Source organism: Sorex araneus, chromosome 1 (assembly GCF_027595985.1).
Source record: "Sorex araneus isolate mSorAra2 chromosome 1, mSorAra2.pri, whole genome shotgun sequence".
Lineage (NCBI taxonomy): Eukaryota > Metazoa > Chordata > Mammalia > Eulipotyphla > Soricidae > Sorex > Sorex araneus.
In genome coordinates, this window is record NC_073302.1 from 388,617,792 (window position 1) to 388,632,513 (window position 14,722).

The 14,722-nt window shown below is 35.2% G+C and overlaps 1 protein-coding gene across 6 annotated transcripts in view; it reads right to left on the reverse strand.

Annotated features, from left to right (window-relative positions):
• The window catches only part of AKAP9 (A-kinase anchoring protein 9), a 145,566-nt gene that overhangs the window by 100,241 nt on the left and 30,603 nt on the right, over positions 1–14,722 (reverse strand). For 5 of the 6 annotated variants that reach the window (XM_055124956.1, XM_055124969.1, XM_055124965.1 and 2 more), the window contains exons 3-7: positions 13,912–13,956; positions 7,979–8,032; positions 7,419–7,589; positions 5,929–6,084; positions 3,521–3,718 (exon numbers count right to left, since the gene is read on the reverse strand). In XM_055124956.1, coding sequence (XP_054980931.1) covers positions 3,521–3,718; positions 5,929–6,084; positions 7,419–7,589; positions 7,979–8,032; positions 13,912–13,956 — 624 coding nt within the window. The remainder of the gene's footprint in view (positions 1–3,520; positions 3,719–5,928; positions 6,085–7,418; positions 7,590–7,978; positions 8,033–13,911; positions 13,957–14,722) is intronic. The other variant, XM_055124946.1, reaches the window with a different exon arrangement.

Sequence of the window (14,722 nt, forward strand, 5' to 3'; positions counted from 1 at the left end):
TTATACCAGTGGTGGGGTTGTTGCTGGAAAGTTGTATGCCTGAAACAACTGCATTATGAATAACTTTGTAAATTAGTGTTATATTTGTTTATATTTAGCGTTATATTTGTTCTTTGATTAAAACATAAATTCAAGAATACGTATTAAGCTAAAAGCCAATCATATACAGGACAACTATACCACATACCTACTTGGTGTTAGACTTTCAGATTAAAAAGAAATTTGAAAAAAATAATTAGAGTGTGGTTAAAAAAATTAAAAAATAAAAAGAAATTTGAAAGGAAACAACTAGTAGTTCCAATTTAGTATTCTGATTTTAGAACTGTAGATAATCTTAAACCCAGAATACAGGTCAATATATAACCATAATCAAATAGTTCAAAAATATATGAAGTATAGGGAGTCAAACAAAAGTCCTCTCTCGGGCAACTGCTAATTAGTTGTCCTAGTAGTTAAGGGTGTAATCCCAAGGAAATAGAAAGAAGTAAAATTCATAGACTATAAGTAGATAAGTCAGTAAGTAAATATAATAAAATCATCTTGAGTGAGACTTCCACATCAGAAGAACTTAAAAGATATCACATTGATTCCATGATTATTTATTAAGAAATAAAATTGAATAAATATAATAAATGAGTATGATGTCTTAACATCATTCAAAAAAAAAATTGTCAAAGCCTAAAAAGCTGTCTTAAAAGGTAATGTTGGCAATGCCCATTCAAGTACAATTCAGAAAGACACCACATAAAGTTCTGATCCCTCAGGAAGAAACATTCCTAATAGAGAAAACAGTAAAAGGATTATAGCAAACAAAGTTGAGGAACTCCAGTCCACAGGCATGACCATTCCTACTGTGAGTCAAATACATCAGGTTATCATAGCCAAACGGCAATGAGCAGTTGTTTCACCTTATCTCATGCTCACCAAACAACTAATTTGGGGGGGAATTATTCATATTCATTTGCCTATGTGAAGAAAGTATAATTACATAAATCTAACTATACAGGTTCCTGTGATAATTATTTATTACTATAAATTAATAATCTTATTTACATTTAAGGTTTAATAATATTGAACTTGGAAAATGTTAATTCACTTTTTAAACCAAATCTTTTTTGTTTTAAACTTGCTGCAAATTTTTATTATTTTATTTTTGCTTTTTGGGTCACACCCAGCGATGCTCAGGGGTCACTCCTGACTCTGCGCTCAGGAATTACCCCTGGCCATGCTCAGGGGACCATATAGGATGCTGGGAATTGAACCCGGGTCGGCTGCGTGCAAGGCAAATGCCCTACCCGCTGTGCTATCACTCCAGCCCCTAAACCAAATCTTAATTGATAAAAAAAATTTTTTAATTAGACTCTAGAACTTTAAGTCAAAGGAAGATTTTGCACTATCAAAATAAAACAAGGCAAAGAATGCTTTTCTGTGCAGCCTTCTGAGCAAAATACTATCAGCTTTTGTCTAGCTATCCAATACCACTTCCAACTTACCCTAAGTTATTACCTACTGCTGAGCATTCTTACTTTAATTTCTGTACTATGTATGATATCTAAACCACTTCAGTCTCTTAAAAATTAGTCATCTTTTAATACCAATGAAAATAAAAAAACCTTATTTTCACAGAATATGATATAAGCTAAAATAAATGATTAAGCATTTTATTCTCACTATGCTATACACAAAAATAATGTATTCCTATAATAGGGAACTTCTATAGGCATTTAAAAACTATAAAAAAGTACGATCAGGGGGCTGGAGCGATAGCACAGCGGGTAGGGCATTTTGCCTTGCACGTGGTCAACCCGGGTTCCCAGCATCCCATATGGTCCCTCGAGCACCGCCAGGAGTAATTTCTGAGTGCACGAACCAGGAGTAAGCCCTGTGCATCGCTGGGTGTGACCCCCCCCCAAAAAAAAAGAAAGTACGATCAGTTCGTTAACACTGAAATAAAATCTGTAACAGGGCACATTTTAAGCATCTTTATCTTCAATCATAATGATTTTTAAACAATCTTGTTCGTAAAGAAAACACATAATTCATAATTTCAACATCTTAAAATTGTGTATTTCCTAGTAGCAATTTACAGATTCAATGTACAATGGTTTAAAATCTGGCTCTACTAACTTAGCAGTGTAATCTACTTGATTTTGTTTTGCCTCAGTTTAGAACCTTCTCTGTATAGTAGTTGTGATAATGATACCTCTACCTTTCAGATGGTTTTGATGATTCAATAAGTGAATATGTAAGAAATAATTTGTCTGGTATACAGTAAACAAAAATAAATGCAAGCTGATTTCTTTATTATTACCTAATTTATATTCTTGTCTTGGAAACTGCCTGGCCTCTTGCAGAAGTTATAAAAAGGACATAAGTTTATAAAATGTATTCTATTATAGGGGCTGGAGAGATAGTACAGTGGGTAGGGACTTGCCTTACCCACAGCAGGCCTGGATTCAATCCTCAGCACCCAATATGCTCCCTTGAGCCCTGACAAGAATGATCCCTAAATGCAGAGGCAGGAGCAATACAGACCTAAGCACCAGCAGTGTGGTCCAAAAAAACCAAAATAAGATAAATAAAATAAATAAAATTTAAAAGTACTAAATTGTAGGTAGTCTCATTATTTAAATATTATGTTGATTTACTGGTCTATTTGTTAATATTTATATGACTCTAAACTCAAAACTTGAAGTCATTTGCAGAAGTGCAGAGTGGGAAAAACTACTAAACATGTCTCTAGCTGCTGTCAATCAAGACAACATACTCTCCCTCCTGTTTCTGCTCTCATATGGAGAGAACAGATGGAAAATAGAGGGAAATTGTATAGGCAATGCAATATATTACAAAAATTCTGGTTCTAAAATATTTGCATGGGAGTCTGTATAGCAACTCTGCCAACTGCTTATAGAACTGTTTAAAGCAAGGCATTTAAAACTTTGAACCTCATTTTCCTCTTCTGAAAATAAACAAAATGCATACGACCAGGATGGACTATTTTTAGGATGTAACAGCATAACCTATATGAGATGTGTATGTATTTGAATAATGTCTATCTTAATTCCCTTATGAATATTTATTTGTAAATAAGTGTTTGGGCAACTTCATTAAATGAAATTACCAGGAATAAAGAGCAATGGCTGCATTTTTTCTAATTAAAATTCATAACATTTCATTTTGCTTTGAAATGTTTTCAGAATTTTCAAAAATGGGTGTAAATGAGTAAAATGTATATAAATGAAACGAGAGAAATTTTAAATATAAATTTATTCTTCTGAGAACTCAGCTTAAAACAGGTTGATCATTTTTAAGTAACTAAGCAATTACATTTGAAACTAATACTGCAAGAATCCTAGGAGCACTTGAAATAAATTATTTTACATATTTAAGGAACTGTTCTTAATTATTAAATTTTGTGATCATATGCATAATAAAAAGATTAAAAAACACTTGGGTCAAAACCTGTAAAATTAATTGTAAAGTTCCTGGACACTAGCTGACTAGCTGAAAATAAACATACCATTTCACAAGCTCTAATTTTCTCTTGTAAGAAGTTAATTTGCATTTTGAAGTCCTCTTTCTTCTTTTGATAATCTTCTAATAAATGGTCTTGTTCTTCCAGCTGTTGCTGATGAGTGAGGATCTGTTGTTTGGCTTGTAGTAAATCTGCAGCTGTGTTACTGTGAGTGCTGTTTCTCAGAGTTTCACTAGCATGTAACTTGAAAATAGAAAGAAACCCCAAAGGATTAAAATCTGAAGTAGCTGCACTAAGAAACAGACATCTCTTGGTATATTATTCAACTCACAAATGCTCTAGGGAAACTGCACTAGATTTTTTCAAGCCTGAGTCCCATCAAATGTTATCAAGAATGATCAGATGAATAAAATCACATCACCCAGGCTGAACCAATAAAATTACCTTTTCCATCAAAACAAACAAACAAACAAAAGTAAAGCCAAAAACAGTCTAGCTGGAGCTGGAGCGACAATACAGTTTGTAAGGGTCCTTGCCTTGCATATAATGGACCGAGGCTTGGTCCCTGGCATCCCCTGCAGTTCCCTGAGTCCTCTAGGAGTGATCCCTGGACACAGAGCCAGGAAGCCAGAAGCAAGTCCTGAGCACAGATGGGTGTGACAAAAATATAAATAAATAAAGGAGGGGGGGAAGTCTAGAGAGAAAGTAAGACTGAAAATATGCTGAAAGTAATGCAGTGTAAAAGACAGTACTTCCTGGATCCCTAACAACTTTCAGCTTTTTAAAATTTCTATTCCTTTCAGAGGACTGGAATTATTATCGTCTTGAATTTTGAAAGATAAGCATGTTCCTTTAAAAAAAGACACCAGTAGAATTCTACAAGAAAAAAATCTTCAAGCCCATAAAAAAACGGGGAGAAGAAATGAACAGAAGCTTCCTCAAAAAATATATATAAATGCCCAAAAAGGCATATGAAAAATTGCTCCACATTGCTAATTATCAGGGAGATGCAAATCAAAACAACAATGAAACATAATCTCACACCACAGAGACTGGCTCACATCAAAAAAAAAAAAAAGAATAATCAGTGCTAGCACGGATGTGGGGAGAAAGGGACTCTCATTGTTGGTTGGAATGCCAACTGGTCCAGCCTTTATGGAAAACAATATGGGCATTCCTTCAAAAAACAGAAATTGATCTTCCACATGACCCCACAATACCACTTTTGGAAATATATCCTGAGGATGCAAAAAAAAACACAGTAGAAATGACATCTGCACCTATTTTTTTCAACTTCTTTTTGGCGACAGTTTGGCTACTGTTTTGGCTACAATTCATTGCAGCACTATTCATAATAGCCAGAATCTAGAAAAAATTCGAGTGCCTAAGAACAGATGACTGATTAAAGAAACTTTGGTATATTTACACAATGGAATACTATGCAGCTGTTAGGAAAGATGAAGTCAAAAATTTGCTTGCAAGTGGATGGTTATGGCGTATCATGCTGTGTGAAATGAGTCAGAAAGAGAGGGACAGACATAGAATGAATGCATTCATTTGTGGGATATAAAATAACATAACATGAGACTGACACCCAAGGGCAGTAGACACAAGGGCTAGGAATATTGCTCCATAGTTGGAAGCCTGCCTCATGTGCTGGGGGAGAAGGCAGCTGGAATAGAGAAGGGATCACCAAGTCAATGATGGTTGGAGGAATCGTTAGGGAAGGGAGATGTGTGCTGAAAGTAAAGGACCAAATGTGATAGCTTCTCAGTATCTGTTCTACAAACCATAATGCCAGAGAGAGAGAGAGAGAGAGAGAGAGAGAGAGAGAGAGAGTGTACAGGGGAAATTGTCTGCCACAGAGGCAGAGGGAGGCTTGGGACTGGAGGATACTGGGGATATTAGTAGTGGAAGATGTGCACTGGTGGAGGGATGGGTGTTTGATCACTGTATGACTAAAACTCAACATAAAAGCTTTGTAACTGTATCTCATGGTGATTCAATTAAAAAAAAGAAAGGAAAGAAAAATTACTTTAGTTTAAGCTTTGTCAATTTCCTTTCATTTGACATCAGAAACCTTGATTAATACAAATTCCACGGTTTTACTTAATGTATCTATTTATTACAGATGCCATCTTAGAACCTAGATAAAATTATACCAGGATGAACAAAGGCAAGATGCAACTACAGAATAATTTCTGCAAAAATCAATATAGCCCAGCTTTACCAGGCTTTGTAGGATTCAAACTGTAGCCACAAAGAAGTTGAAAAAAAAATGGTGACAGTAAGAAACTGAAAAGTGTAATTAAATTCTTGATTAACATAACAGATTTTCATTCATTCATTTTTCAAATCCTTTGCATAATTCACAAGTGACTAAAAAACTTAAATGTGGCTAGCTTTAAAAAATTCATTGCTAAAAACCTGATAATTTGTTCTATCATACTTACATACTGGAATTGAATCTGCAATTTTTGACTTTGTTCTGTCAGTTCCAGAAATTCTCTCATTGTCTCATCCTTTTCTCTTCTGGCTTGTTGTAAATTAGCAGTGAGCTGGGTTATGATACCATCTCTTTGTTTAATAGCAGCTTCAAATTCTTGCAACTAAGATATCAGTAAAAATAATAAGTGCTATGCTAATCTTAATAAAATTTGTTATTATAGTAATCATTACTCAAAAATATGATACTCAAAACACATTGGCAGTGATATATAATTTGTTAAGTAATCTCCCCCGTTTAAAAGCTATTAACCTGCAAAAATTAGTTTTAAGTCCAAATAAACTTTATAAAATGTCATGAGGGCAGGGAAGATAGCCCAAAGGGCTGAAGCACGTGCTTTATATTCAGGAGCCTGGATTTGTTTCACCACACAATCTCCCCCATAACCCGCCACCCCCAGCACCACTGGGTGTACCACTCTCCTAAAAACATTTTAAAAAAATTTGAACAAAGGAAATACATTAGGTCTAACATTCATGTCTTTTACTTCTAGAAGAAATAGTGTCTTTACATTTAGGAATGTCTCTATATGTTTCTAGGCAGCAGCACTATAGAAGGAAAAATAAAACTGAAATGATTCTGTGATCGTCACTACTGTCCCAATTCACTGTGCTTCCATGATGATAGCTACAAACAGAGCTCAGTTCAACCACAAGAAATTGCACATAAGGACTATAAGACAGTTTAAATGAAGTCCTTTAATACATGTAGGTCATCAATTCCTGGCACTGCCAAAAAAAAAATAAAAAGCCAGAGTTGCCCGAGTGGCCCCCACTACACTGCAGGGTACAAGAACGACAGGGTACAATCTCTGGTCCTCTAAGCACTGCTTGGGAGCACCACTCCAAAAACATAAAGAAGTAGGACAAATCATTTTCATGTTAAACCACAATTTTCTCCAAGGTAGATTACACAAACATGTACTTACTGAAGTAATTTCAGTCTAGTTATCTAATAAAATTAAACAAAGTTAGTGACCAGAGACATAGCAGAGCGAATAAGGCACTTGCTTTGCATGCAGCTGATCCAGGTTTGATACCTGGAATCCCATATGGCCCCCTGAGTTCCCCACCAGTCCTAAGCATAGAGTCAGGAGTAAGCCCTGAGCACTGTCAGGTGTGGAGAAAACAAAAAAGTTAATAGAATCCTAGTTTTAGGTAGTGGGTTTTATATGAGTAAGGATAAATATTATCAGAAGAAATTAAATATTTTTACTGGCAGGGGTGGAGAGAGGGAATCAGGGAACCTGGAGATTAGTTGACAATGCTAAAGGGATTGGTGTTGAATTATTTTATGTCTAAAATGCCAACTATCAGTAACTTTGTAAACCATGGCCCGTTAGCAATTTTTTTAAAAGAATGTTCACTTATACTATAACAGAAATTTCCCTTTTTTTTTTTTTTTTAACAAAATAAAAGCCATACAAGGTAACCGTACCTGCTGTAGTCCTTCAGAACCATAAGTGGCCCTCATTTCTTCTAGCTCTCTATTTAGCTCCTCAATCTCATGCTGCTTCCCAGCCAGCTCATTTTCCATCATCTCTAGGTGGGTCTGACTGTACTGTGCTCCATGTTCAGAGGAAGAGTCATCAACTCCAAATTCTTTATCCTAAATCAATGCAAAATTTTTAATAATTCAGCACTAGAAATATTGATCCGGAAGATGGGTTCAAACACTGAATTCCAAAGCAGAGTTCAATTTAAAAGTAATTAATAAAGAGCTTGCTGGTACAGCACTCTACTTTCTTGACTATGTGATATGTACCTCAAAAGCAAAAACATGTTTTCATCAAATTCTGTGACAATTGAGTTTTATAACTGTAAATATCTTTTCATAGATTTTCATAAAATCTTTCATAAAATTTTCTGTTTTATAAAACACTGAAAGCATTTAGAAATCATAGAGAAAAGTACATGCAAGAAAAATTTTGTTAGTAAGCCACACAATTTTAAATAAGTGTAAATCATTAGTATCATGAGTAGTTTTAAATACTATACCCTTAATAAATTTGTAGGCTTTTCTGTTCTCACAAAAAAACTGCAACCATTTACCTGTATAAAAACAATTTGCTGATAGTTAAGATTTTAGATAAAATTTTATTTAACAGTAACAATTATATTTTTACTAATTGTAATCATGACTCAGGTTTAAAGAAAATATATCATTGGAAAAATATGCAGGGATTAAATTTAGGTATCTGAAAGATATAATGAGAATTTGTGGTACCAATCAATTTGCAAACATTTGAATGTTTAAATAAAAAATATTCTGCAGTATACACTTTTGCTTATGTGAATTAAAATGCTAGGAACAAATTCAGTTTTGTCTTCTAAAGCACATCCATAAACATCAAGTTACTAGATACTTATACTGCCTTATACTAAATACTGCCTTCAAATTTTTTTAGAAACATTTATTTTTTTTGATTAAAAAACAACGTATGACTACGACCAAGTGGGATTCATCCCAGGAATGCAGGGATGGTTTAACATTGGGAAGTCAATCAACATAATCTATCATATCAATATAAGAAAAGATAAAAACCTATATGATCATAGTAATAGATGCTGAGAAATCATTTGACAAGACCCAGCACCTGTTTATGATGAAAACTCTCACCAAAATGGGTGCTGAAGGAACTTTCCTCAACATAGTCAAAGTCATCTACCACAAGCTTACGGCAAGCATTATCCTCAATGGGGGAAAACTAAAAGCCTTCCCTCTAAGATCAGGAACAAGACAAGGATGCCTACTCTCAGCACTTCTCTTCTATATAATACTGGAAGTACCTGCAATAGCAGTTAGGCAAGAAAAAGATATTAAGGGCATCCAGACAGGAAAGGAAGAAATCAAGCTCTCACTATTTGCAGATGATATGATACTATATTTAGAGAACTCTAAAGCCTCTACCAAGAAGCTCCTAGAAACAATAGACTTGTATAGTAAAGTCGCAGGCTATAATATTAATACCAAAAAGTGCATGGCTTTCCTATATGCAAATAATGAGAGAAGAAAGTGATATGAAAAAAACAATCCTGTTCACAATCATGCCTCAGAAAATCAAATATTTTAGAGTCAGTTTAACTAAGGAGATAAAGGACCTGTACAAAGAAAATTGCAAAACACTACTTCAAGAAATAAAGGAGGACACAAGGAAATGGAAACACATCCCCTGCTCATGGATTGGAAGAATTAACATTGTCAAAATGGCAATACTCCCCAAAGCATTATACAGATTCAATGTGATCCTATAAGGATATCCATGACATTCTTCACGGAGATGGAGCAAACACCCTGAAATTCATATGAAACAGGCACTCACGAATAGCCAAAGCAATTCTTGGGAAAAAGAAGATGGGAAGCATCACCTTCCCCAACCTCAAACTCTACTACAAAGTGGTAAAAATTAAAACAGCATGGTATTGGAACAAAGGCAGAACCACACACCAATGGAACAGGGTTGAATATCCTTACACACACCCTCAAATATATGATAATCTCATCTTTGATAAGGGAGCAAGAAATGTGAAGTGGAGCAAGAAAAGCCTCTTAAACAAATGGTGTTGGCAAAACATGGACAGTTATATGCAAAAAAATAGGCTCAGACCTCTACCTAACACTCTGCACAAAAGTCAGATCAAAATGGATTAAAGACCTCAACATTAGACCAGAATCCATCAGGTACACTGAAGAAAAGTTTGGCAAAACCCTCCATGACATTGAAGCTAAAAGTATCTTCAAAGATGAAACGCCACTAACCAAGCAAGTGGAAACAGAGATAAACAAACAGGACTATCTTAAACTAAAAAGCTTCTGCACCTCAAAAAAAAAAAAAAATAGTGCCAGAATACAAAGACAGTCTACAGAATGGAAAGGATATTCACCCAAATCCATTTGATAAGGGGTTAATATCAAGGATACACAAGGCACTGGTTGAACTCTACAAGAAGAAAAAAAACATCCAATCCCATCAGAAAATGGGGCAATGAAATAAACAGAAACTTTCTCAAAGAAGAAATGAGAATGGCCAAAAAGGCACATGAAAAAATGCTCTTCATCACTAATCATCAGGGAGATACAGATCAAAACAATGAGATATCATCTCACAACACAGAGACTGCCACACATCCAAAAGAAAAAAAGCAACCGGTGTTGGAACAGATGTGGGGAGAAAAGGACTCTACTCCACCGCTGGTGGGAATGCCAACTGGTTCAGCTGTTTTGGAAAACAATATGGATGTTTCTCAAAAAATTAGAAATTGAGCTCTCATTTGACCCAGCAATAACACTTCTGGGAATATATCCCAGAGATGCAAAAAAAAGTACAGTAGAAATGATATCTGCACTTGTATATTTATTGCAGCACTATTCACCAATAGGCAGAATCTGGAAAAGACCCAGGAGCACGAGAATAGATGACTGGTTAAAGAAACTTTGGTACATTTACACTATGGAATACTATGCAGCTGTTAGAAAAAATGAATTCATGAAATTGGCACATAAGTGGATTGACACTGAGAGCATCATGCAAAGTGAAATGAGTCAGAGAGAGGAACAGAGAATGACTGCACTCATTTGTGGAATATAAAGTAACAGAATGGGAGACTAATAAGCAAGGAGAGTAGAGATAAGGGCCAGGAGGATTGCTCAATGACTTGGAAGCCAGCCTCGCATGCTGGGGAAAAGGGGAGCTGAGATAGAGAAGAGACCACCAAGTAAATGATGCTTGAAGGGCTCGCTTGGGATGGGAGATGTGTGCTCAAAGTAGACAATGGACTGAACATGATGACCACTTAGTACCTATATTGCAAACCATAACACCCAAAAGGAGAGAGAAAGTAAAAGAAAATGAGCCTGCCACGGTGGGGATGGGGTGAGGGAGGAGGATCAGAGGTGTTGTCGGGAGGGATACTGGGAACATTGGTGGAGGAGAATGGGCACTGGTGGAGGAAGGGGTACTTGATCATTGTACAACTGTATACCAATCTAATCTATACAGTTTCTGTAACAGATTTAATAGATTTTCTGTAATAAATTACTGCCTGTTTCTATCACAGACATTTTGCTGTAGAAGGAAAGAAGATGACAGACTGTCTCCAGGATTAACCTGGTTGGATTAATTTACTATCAATCTATTTAACAAACCTTTCTTCCCCTAAAAGTAAAAAACTAACTTCATTCCTACTCACATTTTTAATATTTAAAATTCTATGTAAAAAAATCCAACATTATAATGTTTTTACTACTAAATACCTAGTTATTACTATTGTTATTATGCAGCTGAATAATCTAGGACAGAATATCCCAGAATTAGTATTTGATCTATATGGGCCATGACAGTTTAAAAAGTTAAGATCCCAGTTGATAGTACTTTACCATCTGTTCATGTATTGGAAGAACAATAATATTGGAATTAATACTGTTAAAGTGTTAACACACCAAAATCCATTTGTAGAATCAATGCAATATGTATCAATATTTCAAAGGCAATCTTTACAAAAGTAGATAATCTTAAATTTTATATGGCACTATAAAAGGTCCCAAGTAGTCAAAGCAATTCTAAGATCAAAGTGGGAGGTACCATATATCCTGATTAAATTTGTATTATAAAGCTATAGCAATCAAAATAGAATGCTTCTGGCATAAAAACAGATTAGTGAAAAAGAATCGAGAGCTCTGAAACAAACACAAGCACGTACCAATGACCAACTCATGTCTGATAAGAAGCAAAAAATACTCAATGGAGGGGCTGGAGCGATAGCACAGCGGGTAGGGCGTTTGCCTTTCACGTGGCCGACCCGGGTTCGATTCCCAGCATCCCATATGGTCCCCTGAGCACTGCCAGGAGTGGTTCCTGAGTGCAGAGCCAGGAATAACCCCTGTGCATTGCCAGGTGTGACCCAAAAAGCCAAAAAAAAAAAAAAAACTCAATGGAGAAAAGGTAATCTTCAAAACAAGGTGCTGAGAAAATTGAATTTTCATATGCAAATGAACTCACAATGTACATGAGCATACACATAACACAATAGCAAATTATTCACTCATATAAATTGAGAAAATGCTAGAATATTTTGCAACATGAATGAATCTTGAAGGCATTATGCTAAGTGAAATAATCAGACAGAAAAACAAATACTTCAAGTTCTCACTTACATATGAAATAACTTACATACATAAGTTAAAAAATAAACTCGGACAAATGATATAGTACAGAGGTTAAGGCATTTGCCTTGCATGCAGCCAACCCTCGTTAGCTTCCCTGTACTATATATGGCCTAAGATAATAAAATATCTTAGGAATAAAATTATCTTACAAATTCTCTGCAGGACTGAAACCACTTTCCAACCCAGTGATTGGTCACAAAAGCAATATAAAATGCACACTATATGACAAAACATAAATTATAAGGAATTATAAGGTCTCAGATAGGGTACCCTATCAAGCACCACCAAATAATCTAAACTTTTGCTTGTTTTTGAGTCATACCCTCTGTGTTCAGGGCTTACTCCTAGCTTTGTGCTCAAGGATCACTCCTGGAGGTGCTCGGGGAACGTACAGGGTGCAAGGATTAAAACTGGGTTGGCCATGTGCAGGACAAGTGCCTTACCCACTATCCTTCAGCCCCTCATCTGAAATTTTTAGCCAAGATAGACAAGTTATAAGAATAAAGGCATTAAAGAAAGTGGAAAGCAGTGTTTATAAAAAGACATATGAGTAAATTCTCTGATGGGCTGTGATTTCTATTCAAAGTATTCCAATAGAGACAACTAACTGTACAGGTCAATAGTTTCTTTGTTTAACATTTATTTGTTTAATATTGGTAAGTTTCCTGACTAGATTTTACTAATAAGCATATTCCCAAGTTATAAGCACATTAAATCTGTGTCAAAGTTTTTTTTTTAACTTTCATTAACAATCCAAAGGAGCAATATGTTCTTAACAAGCATTTAAGGTTTTTTTTCCTGTTAGAAATGTAAAATAAACTGAAATTATTGAATACAATGAGTTTCTAAACCATTCGGAGTAAGAAATAGCTTTCCATGTCTTAAAATTCTGGACCAGAGAAATGACAATTACATTTAAAAGAATATAAAGGTTAATATAGTGACTATTTGTTAAAATACATAATGATTATTTCCTAAAAAGTGGGCAATGCCTACATTACCTAAAAGTAATTTTATCACACAAAATAAAAATTGCTATTGTAAAATTAATTTTTAACAAATAAACTTATAAAGTTAATAATTAGTATTAAACATAATCCTCAAAATAAATTAGACCATATTATGAAAACATTTACTCTATTAAATAGGAATGCCTTGCAATGATCACATACCCTAAAACTTCATTATCAAACTTTCCTAGAAATTAAAACAAGGTCTTTATATAATGTGGAGAGCCTCCATGGGACCATGCTTTGTTGCGTTTGTTGTAATCAACACCTGTGTGCTTCGAAAACAACTCCTAATAAGGAAACAGGATGTCTTGCCACGCCCATAAGCTGTGACTAACCTATCAGCTGCAGACACTTGGGCGTAAGGAGGCAGCGAGGGGTAAAAAGGAGGGAAGCTGCCTAGCTAGGGATGGGGATTCCTCCTCGATCGTCCCTCGTTCCTCTTCTTTCCCGTTTTGCATAAGAAGGTCTTTGAATAAATCGGTGCCAGAAGAATCTCCGGGTTGCGTGTTTTCTTACAATATAACTCAGAGCAAGTTATTCAGACAAATTTAAGACTTCTAGTCACTAACTGCATAAAAAGATATACCATAAAATCATAATTTTAGTTTTACAAAAATTATTTATAAACTGCTATGTCTTCTTATATTTATAAAAATAAACATAACTAGCAAAAAAAAGTACTGATAATAGTGTATTCATGTATCACTATTTTAAGAATAATGCAAAATATCAACCATAAAAGTTATTCTTACCTCTGAACTGTAATCATCTGCTGTAGTTGAGATTTCACTTTCGGGCTAAAATAAAAACTTTAATTATTATTAAGGCCATTTTTTAGAAAATATTATTTTTTATAATTATAATTTTCCCTAAATATTAGCTTTAGTAAGATATTATTTTAGAAATATAGGGGCCATAACAATAATACAGTGTGTATTATTTGCCTTGCATCCACCTCACCCAGGTTCAATTCCCAGCACCCCACATGGTCCCCTGAGTCTTCCAGGAGTGATTCCTGAATGCAGAATCAGGAATAAGTGCTGAGCACACCTAGGTATGGCCCAAAAAACAAACAAAAAAACCAAAAAAGCCTTTTTAAAAGAAATATATGATGAAAATACTCATAAAAGTATCAGTAGGACTGAGGAAGACAGCTCAAATGGATGAATCACTACCCTTAGAGGCATGATTGGTAGCATGAAGGCATGTGCCCTGCCCACTGTACCATGTTCCTCTGGTTTTATTAATTTATTTACTTGTTTTTGAGGCCACACCCAGCTGTGTTCAGGGCTTACTCCTGGCTCTGTGCACAAGGATCACATGGGCTCAGTGGTGCTAGGGATCGAACTCAGGTAGGCTGCATGCAAGGCAAATGCCCTAATTTTTTTACCATCACTCCAGCCCCCCTACAGTAGCTTTTTAAAAACCATCTAAATTTTATCACTGCAGGTATTTTCCTAAATAATGACAATATCGAGTTACTTCCACATAGGGGCCTTGAATTATATTACAAATCACTACTATGAACACCAATACGAAAACAAATTGGAATACCCAGAATGG